This window comes from Platichthys flesus, chromosome 20 (genome assembly GCF_949316205.1).
Source record: "Platichthys flesus chromosome 20, fPlaFle2.1, whole genome shotgun sequence".
NCBI lineage: Eukaryota > Metazoa > Chordata > Actinopteri > Pleuronectiformes > Pleuronectidae > Platichthys > Platichthys flesus.
Genome location: NC_084964.1, coordinates 18,544,706 through 18,556,002, shown reverse-complemented (window position 1 = coordinate 18,556,002; position 11,297 = coordinate 18,544,706). Strand labels below are relative to the sequence as shown.

Sequence of the window (11,297 nt, the reverse complement as noted above, 5' to 3'; positions counted from 1 at the left end):
CCCCCCCCCCCCCCCCCCCCCCCCCCTCTCCTTTTTTTGTGAATGAAAAACAACTGGAAAATCCAGTATAAAAGAACCACAGTGTCCGGGGAGGTGATTGGCTGCTGTGCCCGCAAGCTCCACCCACGGTTGCTAGGATGTGGATTCCGGACTTCTGATTGGCTCCCGGGGTTGAACCGAGACTTCATTCATAAGTCAGTGTAGTCATGCGGGACAATGGGGAGAAATTTGAGCCCTTGAAAGAGGGAATCAGCCAATCAGGAGCCTCCTCTGGGCGAGCTGGAAAAGCAAAGAAGTCTCCCTGAAAATACCCCCCATCCCCACCCCCCCAATCAAAATCACATCTGATAGAGAAATGACAGAACAGCTGGGAAATTAAAAAGTCTCAACACTTTCAATAGGAACTCATTCAAACTGCACCGAGTCAATGCCCTTCTGGGTTTTGGTTGCAGGGACTCGAGCAACATCTGGTTCCCCTCACACGTTCAGCTGCTTCCTAAAGGAGAGTGGAGCCCGGCCGTGTGGGCAGACGTGGCAACGAGCCCGAGCAGTGAGATAAAAAAAACTGTGAAATAACATTAATCACACCACACTTCACGTGTGTTTGTGTTGTGTTGTGTTTGTAACGCTGGGGACGAATCCTGCTGCGCAATAAACCAAAAAGGAGGCAAAACCCCAAAACCACAAAAGTGCGTAAACTGGTGCGTAAAAGTGTTTTTACCTGAGATTTCTGCAGGTTGCATTTGACGAGCTGTCTGTCTACACACACACACGCACGCTCACGCACACAAAAGGGATTTGTAAAGGGGGCAGCAGCCCGCTGGTAATCACTTGCCATCACTTCCCCTCGGCATTTTTTGTGAATGGAGCTCATTATGCATGCAGCCTCCACGCAGCTCCATTCACAAGCTGCGCTCCCTCCTCTGCGCGCACGGCTGCGTGGATCTCACTCGGCTCAGCCTCAATGACCACAAACGGTTAACGGATGGATTATAAGATGGATGGATATTTGGACCAGCAAGTGCCTTACACTTTAGCGAATGTACGTATGGATGAACTCTTCTCTTATATACTTTGCAAATGCGTGCGCGCTTTTTGCTGCGGCGCAGGCTCCCGGGCTTTTATCCGTCTCGCGTCTGCACGAGTTGTTTCCTTTTCTCTCTTTTTGATGAAATACGCGATGGTTTGAAAAACGCTCCCGCACCGCGCGTCCGATCCCACCGCAACATCTACACACAAGTCAATCACACTTTGAGTTGTGCGGGGTTGTTGTGTTTGTGTTTTGTTTCGGGGACGAGGAGCGCGTCCGTGTTCGTGCCAAGCGGCCACTTCACTTCAGGCTGCGCGTTTGTTTTTCCACCGATCGCCTCCACGCAACTGGGAAATGTGTTGTTGTCCACGGAGCCCTGCCAGTCACCTATGGGCTCCCAGTCGTGACCCAGTTCAGATTATTATTATCATCACCATCACTCTCCTCAGACGCGTCCCAGTGATTAGTCCCGTACATCGGTCCAGCCTGTGCTCCGTGGCACAGTCAACATGGCATTGTCTGTTTTCATGGTCGATTCCCTGCTGGAGTCTTGTTTCTCACTTTTCCTCTGTGGCTCTTTGCAGAAGTCGCAGGAAATGGGGCCCTGAATAGATTGTTGATGGCAGCGAAGAGGAAATACATGGACACAGAATTACCCCCTCAGGAATCTGAAGGTAAAAGAAGTGGAAGTCTGGTGTCATTGCATGTTTACATCATTGGTTTATGAACCCTTCAAGTCTCATTTCTGCATTTGAATCTCTAATAACCACCTTCTGATCTGTCAGCTGTGTATTGATCTGTTTCTTTCTCCTTCCTTCAGACCTCTTCCAGGATTTAAGCCAACTCCAGGAGACATGGCTCACAGAAGGTGAGCGCTGGCCCTCAGGCTGATTCTCCTCTTAATCTGTGCTTGGCTGTGATGATGCACATTTATTTATGACTGTCACCAGAAGGTGATGATGTGTCTGGTGGACACGGAGAGTCACAAACAGAATACGGCCTTCTGGGTTTTTCTGTCAGTCTCCACAAAGTTTCCATTTGTCAGTGAGGTGCTGTCCTCGAAGATTAAAGATGATATCTGAGTTTTTCACTGCTGCTGAAACTTTCTGACGGGTTCACCACCAGAAGATGAAGAGGCCAGAGAGAACACAGAGTCACAGACGGGACAGTATGAGTGGAGCATGTCCTATTTTGGCCTTGTTGGCATGTAGGGCGCTTGCCAGTCGGCGGGGCCAAGGCAAACAAACAGCCTGTTTGCCTTGTGTCACTCAAAAGGCACATAGCGATGAAATGAGGCAATTGTCAGCTTGTAGACTTGATAAGTGCAACGATGACATGAGCCCTAATGGAGTAATTATACTGTACGTCGAGAGAGGAGGGGTGGGGGGGGGGGAACAACAGCAGTCGTGACGCCTGTTTGTGGTTCTGACCTGGAGCACAGCGGCAGCAGGACAGTGGGTATAAACTGAGAATTGCACCAGGAGGTGTGAACTCTGTTGTGTCGGCTGCTTTGATGTGGAGCTTTAAAGGGGAAATCTGACATTTATATTGTAACGTGACTCACATGAACCCCCCCCCCCCCCTCGATTGATCCTGTTTACCCCCCCCCACACACACACACACACCTCCCCAGCTCAAAATGTGTTCATTTGATGCTCACTGAGCAGAAAGAGCTCAGGAGGTTATTTTTCACATTGATCTGGTTTAAAGATGTGGATGTAAAAGCAAAGGTGTGACATCGGGACTGGTTTGGATCCAGTTGGGGCTCAAGATGTAGAAAGGAAACATGTGGACGTTCGAAATGAAACTTTTGACATCAAAAACTTTGCAGAAAATTAGTGAGAAGAAAGTTTTAAATTCAAATTAGAGGTAAAAAAACATCAGATTCCGGTTTAATGTTTGGAGGGGATTTCAAATTCATGACCGAAACTTTCCAGCTCTTCATAAATGGCGTTTTAATGAAGTGCATATGGGTGGAGCTCTCTTCTTATTGCCGCTGTGGAATTTCATAACATTTCTAATCATGAAAATTGCTTGTGTCACCCTTTTTTTTTTTTTAAAGAACAGTACAACGAGGCCCAGTGTTGACTTTGAGTCACGCAGGCCAGAGGAACAATAGGGAAGTTGGGGCTGTTGCGTTTGTCTTAAGGCCAGACAGACATTTAAATAGAGCCCACCTCCTCAGCCTGCTGCTGTCTATGACCAAACAATACTGTATGCATGTTAGCCCTCTCCCCCTGTTCTCATGCGGCGTCAAAGAAACCGGCAAGTTCACTTCACACCAGCGTCTCACGCAGACAAAAAAAAGGGCACAGAGCCAAGGAGCCAATAAAACCACAACACAATGGGTGTCGCTTCAAAGTTGGAGGCTTTTCGTATTCACAGGTTCGGCTGTAAACGCCTCAAAGGCTCCGAGCGCAGAAACAAACAAGTTTCTCACTCTTTAATAATCCGGATGCTTTTGGTTTTATTTGCTGAAGGTGTATCGGCCTGTGAGATTCCTGCAGAATTCGAATAAATGTGTGTTTATTTCCCACTAAGTGGATTTCTCCGAATGATCCATAGAATTCGCAGAAGTCGGTTTTACGTGGAGGGTCTCGATAAAAAAGAAAAGTTGATCACAGGGTGTTTTGGGGATTTACTCACAGCAGCGGAGACACTTTTGTGGTTAGTTTACTGTTGAAATTTGTTCTTTTTTAGAGTTGTGTCCATTCACCTCTTGTCAAGTGTTGCCAGATGTTTGACAAGTATCATATTTGTGTGATCATTTTGCCCTCTGAATGATAATTTGATAATTTTGCGAACACTTAGTATTGTCAGTTATATTGTCAGTTGTGATCTGGAGAGTAAAATCTGGATCACGTGTGTGTTTAAGCGTCTTTTCTCACGTGACGTCTTCCCAGCGGTATTGACCGTCCCATCCCTACTCAGTTTGCGTACAATAATTTGAAGATTCTGGTTCGATAAATCAATATTTCCCATGTGGCAACGATGATTCTATTGTGTTTTGGAGGCAGAAGCAGCCTGTCCAGTCAAATCCTGGACAAATGAAAGTAAAACTTCCCAAAATAATTAAGAAAGTAAACACAATATATGTGTTTTTTGTTTTGGGGGGGTTTCAAGAACCAGCTCTTTAGAAGAGAACCTCCTGTTCTGACTTTGAAACCCGACGGGCAGCTTATTGTCGACTCACAGTGAACACAGCACAAAAAAAAAAGAAAAACAAACGTCAGGACAGAAAGATGGAAGTGTAACTTTATCAAAGTGTTCTTCCACCCTAAGTACGGGCTTGTTTTCAGCTTCCCCGGCTAAGACCTCTCCTTTCCTGCTGCATTAATTAAAGACCTTATCATGACTGATTGCAGTTGTGAGGGATTCACCCAGATTGTAAAACCTGGTCGGCTGGAGGGAGTTTTTTTTAGTTTTTTTGTTGCCACAGGAGAGCGGAAGCGAGAGAGAGAGAGAGAGAAAGAAAGACAGGGTGAAGCACTGAATGGCAAGAGTTCAGGAGCCTGTCACATCTTGTCTCATTTTGGCCTTTAGGTTTATATGACTGAGGCGGCTTGGCTCCTCCCAGGATCTCCTACCGGGAGTTAAAAAAAAAAGTCATTCAAGGTGCCTGGAAGCATCAGGAGAACATGCGCCTGTGCTCGTATAAAGCCACTTTCCTTCTTGTGCTGACTTGCATCTCAAAGCCCCTGACGAGGTGTTCCTGGAAACAAATCAGATACACATGCAAGCGGAAAGTGCACAGACACAAACACACACACACACACACCGGGGTTCGGGCTGATGTCTGGTGGTCGTCATCCGTGTTTCTTGTCTCCTGCGTCTTCATGAGGTCCGGCCTGTTCCATCCTGGACATGTTGAAACTAGTGGAAGTGATTGATTGCTGGATCTGCGCAGCTCCACTTCGGCCCCTGCTCTGTCTCATGCTGCAGTTTTATTTCTTCCCCCCCCCCTGAGGCTGGGAGGCTGAAAAGTTAAAAAGGGGGGGGGGGGGGTAATAGTATTACAGTACAGTAACACACAGGATGCAGCGTTACGTAAAATAAATCGATGTCATTTATCTGAACATGCTCCCGAACGTCGTCGTCCGGTTTCCTCCGCACAGGAAGGACGAGCGTGACGACAAGAAAGTGGATTTCAATTTCTTATTTCCTCTTTTTGTCCTCTGCCTCTGTGGGTGTGTGGGGGGTTTGTGGTTTGGTTTGTGTGTCTGGTAGTCGTAGTAGTAGATGAAGTGAGAGGCCAGTGAGGTCGAGCGCTGGGTCAGATTTGAGCTTCTGGGGTAGAGGTTACAGTCAAAGGGCCAAAGTGAGGAGTCTGAAGTTCTGCACAATGTGGCGCCACGCTGTTGATTTAATGATAGCCACCCTCTTCTCCCTTTGAGTCTGATTGTATCATGATGGAAATGTGACTTTCAGGCAGTGGAAAAAACTCCAGAAACCTGTGGAGCTGGATTGAAGCCAGATTAAAAAAACGGCTTCACACCCTGGTTCTGCTCAGGTCTTTGAATCAGGGACAGAACCAGTGATGCCTCCAACCTCCTGCTTCAGTGGGACCATCAGACCTTCTCAGCCTTCAGTAAAGGAATTAGCCTTCAAATGATTTGGGATTCTAACTTATTTGCATCCAGAGATCACACAAGTGATTTCTGTGGTAGAACCGTCACGTCCGGCCTCCGGCTGCTCCGCCCAGTCACCTCTCCTCACTTCAACCTTATAGGAATGTTTTCTTGGCGTTTTATATATAAGTGAAATGTTGAATCCCAGCAGAGAGGAGCTGTTTTCCATGGAGCACTGTTACCTTCACTTTTTCTTCCTCTCTCTCACTTCCCTCCTCCTCGCTGTCGTCCTCTGTTCCCGTCCAGTTTGACGATCATCACATGCAGCAGATGAAATCCAGACTATTTATCGGTGTTAGACACAATCCCCAACCGCTCTGTGACGGTGTTTCTGCTTCATCACACCACTTGACAGATTTCCTCACTGGTTTAGCCAGAACATCCAGTTCAGGCTGTTCACACGTCTGCTCTGGAAACTGAAACCGGTTTACCGCGACTGTCTCACCGTTAGCACGAAGACGCCTCGTTGGTTTGAGTGGACGAGATGGATATTTACATTTTATACTTTGAATAGAATATATAATAATAAAGGGAAAAGACTGTCCTGAAGCTGGGGATCAACTCGTCTGTTTGCTTATTGAACAGTCAACGTCAGATATGGACTCTGGATAATATCTGTAAAATTGGGTCTGGATATTTTCTGGACCGGATACAGATCAGGAACATTTCTAGAACATTTGTGGGAGGGGCATGCAGGAGGCAGGACATGGCGTCAAAATGTCCAAATTGACGTCTGTGTCTTCTACGTGTCTTTTCAATCGGATATATTTGTAATGTTGTGTCGTAATTGTGTGTCTGAATCATCATCAACTCTCGTTTCTGTGATTTTTGTGGACACTTTCCTGTTGTAATGAATCACTCGGACATGTTGTTACTCAGGGGGGTGACAGGAAAAGTTCCAAGAATATCTAGAGCCACTGACTACACACAGAACCACGTCGGGTTCTATGAGAACATCTGCGTTTCCATTCATGAGCTCCGTGTTCTCGTGTATTGATCGAAGCGCTGGCATCGGAAATCATGAAGTGAAGGTCGCCTCAAGTCCAACGAGGCTCTGACTCAGATCTGAAGGAAGAGAGAAAGACAGATTGAATTAAGGGGGGGGGGGGGGGGGGGGGGCTTTGTCTAAAATATGATAATAATGTTAAAGTTATGGTTGCTGATTTTTGTCTTCTCATTTCAGCTCAGGTTCCGGACAGTGACGAGCAGTTTGTTCCTGATTTCCACTCTGAGAACTGTGAGTACTTTATTATTTATGAGACCTGTCAGTGTGCACATGTATGTGCTCATGTCGCTAAGTGGATTTGAACGAGAAATCTGATTTGCTGACAACATGTCGTTGGTTCTGTCGTCTATCGATGTGTCACACGGACACAGCTGTGCACGGACAGTTTAACCCACATTTCGGATTTGGTCAGTCGAGCTGCAGCGAGGACGAAGCCAGCGCTCACACTCGGGCTGTGAGGGGGGGGGTGGGGGGGGGATACTGTAACCCGCTGATGATACAGTAATCTCCCTGGCAGACAGAGCTGTGCAGAAACAGAAGGCCTAATGAGCCGGGCACGTCTGTGTGCTGCTGTCATCCATTTGCATGCCTTTGAAAAGCTGAACGGGAACAGCCCAGGAAACCAGTAAGAAGAAAGGATTGAGGCGCAGGTACAGAGTCGATCCCCTTTGTGCGAATCGGAAGGTGTAAACTGGAGAAGCAAATTCCTGGGCCGCACAACTGAGCTGCTGTTTGAATGAGTTTCCCTCTTTTTGTTGTGCGTCCTAACAATAGAGCCTCAGGATCTGGGTGGGGGGTGGGGGGGTGGGGGGGGGGGGGGGGGGGGGGCTGTCGCTCCACAAACACAGTTTTTTCTTTTCTGTCCCATTCAACCCAGTGCGGGGTTCTCCGTCTTTGGCAATGCCACTGACAGGGTTCCTTAAAGAGACCCAGAGACCCCTCCACAAAATAATCTCATCCCAAAAGCCAAAGTGACAGCTCTCAGTGGCCGTCAAAGGTTGGTCCTCTCATTGAGACCCGTGTGTCCTTTGTGTGTCAACATCATGTGATCGAACCGGCGCTCTACCGCTCGGCCGCTCTGTGACACATGGCCTGTGCAACAGTGTCACCGTCTGTTGGCCAACAATGCCGCGGAGGAAGTGGAGATGAACCCCGGGGCACCCGGAGGTCATGTCTACTTAACCTCCTGGCCTGTCAGCCAATCAGCTGTCAGGGCTCTGCTAACGGTTGACCTGGGTATGATTTGCAGGGTCACGGGGGGGCTTCAGTTTGACGGGCAGTTCACTTATACGCTGCACAGACACTCCGGCGTTGACAGTGTCCCCGCTGGTCACAGTCAATAGCCAGCGCATCTCAGTGGAGCGTCTCTATTCAGCTCTGATTGATGGAAAACTGAAGTTGACAAGTGACTATAAATAAATTCATTTGTGAGCTTTATTAAAAACACAAAAAGGCCTCACACGGTCTGGTGCTTTTAGGAAACAGGTGACTCACCTGTTTTGGAAAGTCGAGCCCGTGAAAGAAGGAGCACAAAGCAGAGCTCTAATCCCAGGTGACTGGAGGGTAATTGAGGCTTGCATTGAAAAATGGCGCCCGGGTAAAATTAAACATTGTTGTTTACTGAGTCAGGTTGTTACCTGCATGGGTGCGGTGTTGACAGAGAGAAAAAGGGGGGTGGGGGGGGGGGGAGAAGACAGGGGGGACAAGCTGGAATGCCAGAGCAGAGGAGGGAGCGCAGCAGCGATTGTGTAATACCTGCACATCTGGAAAGTCGATCTCATCTGCTCCGTCCGCGGCTAACAAGCATGCTCTGTCTGCAGGCGGCCATCGAGGGGGGGGGGGGGGGTTACACAAACATGCAACTTTTATGTACTTGCTGACCTGCTTGTGTGTGTGTGTGTGTGTGTTCCAAGGTAATTGAGCCGTTGGTGATAACAGCACAAACACACACATATTGTGTTTCCCCTCCCCACCACTGAACTAATGTGATTTGTCCCTTTGTGGTCGTTTTTTAAAAGAAGGATGTGATTTCTATCTGGTGCTCATCGGGAGCGGAGGAGGAGTGATGGTTGCTTTTGGGAGCTGACAGCACCTTCGGGGGGTTTGTCCCCGGCTGACGCTGTCGGACAGATTCCCTTTGTCTGTTCGGTGCCTGCGGGAGGGTGGGGGGGGGACATGTGGAGGTGTCACTCCAAAGAAAACTTATATTGCACATAGTTAATTAAAAGGGTCTCGAACACGTTACTTATTCCGTGTGAGGACGTGTGGAGCGCCCAGCGAGGCCGAGAGCTCCTTCTTCTTTGTCCAAGCATGTTGTTTACACTCGGAGCAGCTCGAGAGATGTGACCCATTCATAAATTTTCTTCCCTGCGTGCGTAAGAGGAAGTGTGTGTGTGTGTGTGTGTGTGTGTGCACCACCCCCCCCTCCCCCCAATCCCAGTCCTCGGCTGCTCTCCCTCTTCAGTCTTCATTCATAAAAAAGCCCTACAGTACTACAGATCCCTCTCTCCGACACCCCCTCCCGTCCAAGTGGATACTCCAAACCCCTCCCTCCCTTCCTGTGTCTGTACAAAGTTAGTCGAATTTAAAAAATCTGGACACCCCCTCCCCCCTTTCCCTTTTCTACCTCTCTCTCTCTCTCTACACACATACTCATTGAGTGTTCCAAGATGTGAACTAATCCAGTGATTTTGGGGCTGTGTGGGACGATTGTTTAGTTTTGTTGCTCGCAGTAATTATATAGGAAGTTGTGGCTATAGAATGCTGTGACAGTGCTTTTCGTGGAGCAAGTTTTAGTTGGAGGAGAGAACGGGAGATGAAAAAAAGGAGGGGGGGAGAGACTTTTAAGAGGGCGCAGAGGAAGGAGGAGAAGAAAAAGGAAGGAAAAGATATAAACTCAATAAACAAACTCATAAACGAGAATCTGCCTCACAAAATCGGATTTGTTGTTTTGCTCCTTTCTCCCTTTCACTCTTATTTCATGATTCCTTTTCTTTTATGGTTTAATACACAACATCCATTTCTTATTCTGGTTTATTAAATGTGAGATTTTTAGGATTGTTTTTGTGCATCCAACAGTTTTTTACTATTCAAGTAGAACAAAGAAAAAACTGGAAGTAGCTCACGTTGGCCAAATGGAAAGATGAAGACACACTTCAAAATCAAAAAGGGGATTTTATAATGTACTGATAAACTTCATAGGCAGAAATAAAAAAAAGTGTAGAAAGCAAAGGTTCCGGTAACACAACTCAGACCCAACGTCTCTGTGTGTTCTGCTTTGTCATGAATTCACAGACCTCCTCCTGTTTGTGTTGTTTTTCTGGATCAGAACTTAAATGTGTTTTGGAGCATTGGATGGCGGCTGAATGGAGCCCCTCCCTCCCTCCCTCCCTCCCTCCCTCCCTCCCTCTCTCTCCCCCAAAAGAGAAAACATGCACCTCTGTGTTCTCCACTTTCCAAAATACAGCTGCTATGCAACAAAGCGAGCAAAAACATCCAGGTGCCTGCCAGATATGTGCGGCTGCAGCTCGCTCGCTCCGGGGAGGCCCGCTCGCTCCTCAATGAGTTGTGTGTCTGTTGCAGTGCTGTTGTGTGTGTTTTGCTTCTGAGTAAAATGGTTCGAAATGGTCCGACTTGGACGGACGGTTTCTTTTGACGGCCTCTCATCCACTCACTGGTGCACACACACACACATGCACTGGGCCTGATCTCCACATATACACACACACACACACACACACACACACACACAAAGTTCAGCCCTGCTCTTTTATGAATGGGTCGGTTGTGAGAGACTGGCTGAGGCAGCACATTGAGTCGAGGGGAGTGAACATTCATTCATGACATCGGGGGGGTATTATTCCAACAGTAACAACACCTACGGGAGGTGCAGACCTGTTTTTTTGTCGTCCCTCTACAACAACTTTTTAAAATATCAGGTTTTTACGACTTGCAACTCCAGTTTTATCCAGATCCTGACTTGGTGTTTGCTTAATTTCTCAAGTCCACAAGTTGTCGCTAGCTTACGACGTTATTTAGTCATATTCAGTCAATCAAATCCAATAAAGAAATGGTTTTGTAAAAGCCAGGCGTGCTGCGTAATAGGTGTTTTATAGCTTTCAGTCGGGAAGTGGAGGCTGAGGTCCTCCGTGTTGATTCAGAACAGCCCTGTCAAAGCCAGGGGGGCCGCGCAGCCTCGAATGTCAGCAGCAGAGCTTTGTGAATGGACGGCAGTGTGTGTTTTATTACTGGAGAGTGAGGGGAGTTGTGTGTGTGTGTGTGTGTGTGTTGAGGAAAAGAGGGGTTGTGTGTGTGTGCTGGTGCATCCCTGCAACGCTCAGATGCGTGTCTGTGCATTTCTATGTCGGCAGCAGTGAGTTTGCTCGAGGAAGACGGTTGAGCTTTCTGCAGCTGGAATGTTTTTCTCTTTGGAAGGTCGAGGAGAGAGGGGAACAGATGCCGTGAAGAAGAAGAAGAAGAAGATGATGAAGAGGAAGAAGAAAGAGAAGAAGAAGAAGAAGGGGCGGGGCTGTTAAAAACAACAGTAGTTCAACTTGAAGCAGTCACTAACAACACTGGGATTATGTCTAATTTTGCCTGTTGAAGGATGATTCCAGTTTATTGCAGCTTTGGC

At 47.6% G+C, this 11,297-nt stretch overlaps 1 protein-coding gene across 2 annotated transcripts in view; it reads left to right on the top strand.

The window, feature by feature from the left end:
* The first annotated feature begins 908 nt into the window (after positions 1 to 908).
* Positions 909 to 11,297, top strand: part of etv4 (ETS variant transcription factor 4) — a 28,262-nt gene continuing 17,873 nt past the window's right edge. The window contains exons 1-4 of one of the 2 annotated variants that reach the window (XM_062413716.1): positions 909 to 1,046; positions 1,618 to 1,704; positions 1,851 to 1,898; positions 6,842 to 6,895. In XM_062413716.1, coding sequence (XP_062269700.1) covers positions 986 to 1,046; positions 1,618 to 1,704; positions 1,851 to 1,898; positions 6,842 to 6,895 — 250 coding nt within the window. In that variant the 5' untranslated portion in view covers positions 909 to 985. Of the gene's footprint in view, positions 1,047 to 1,123; positions 1,705 to 1,850; positions 1,899 to 6,841; positions 6,896 to 11,297 lie in introns of those variants that run through there. The other variant, XM_062413715.1, reaches the window with a different exon arrangement.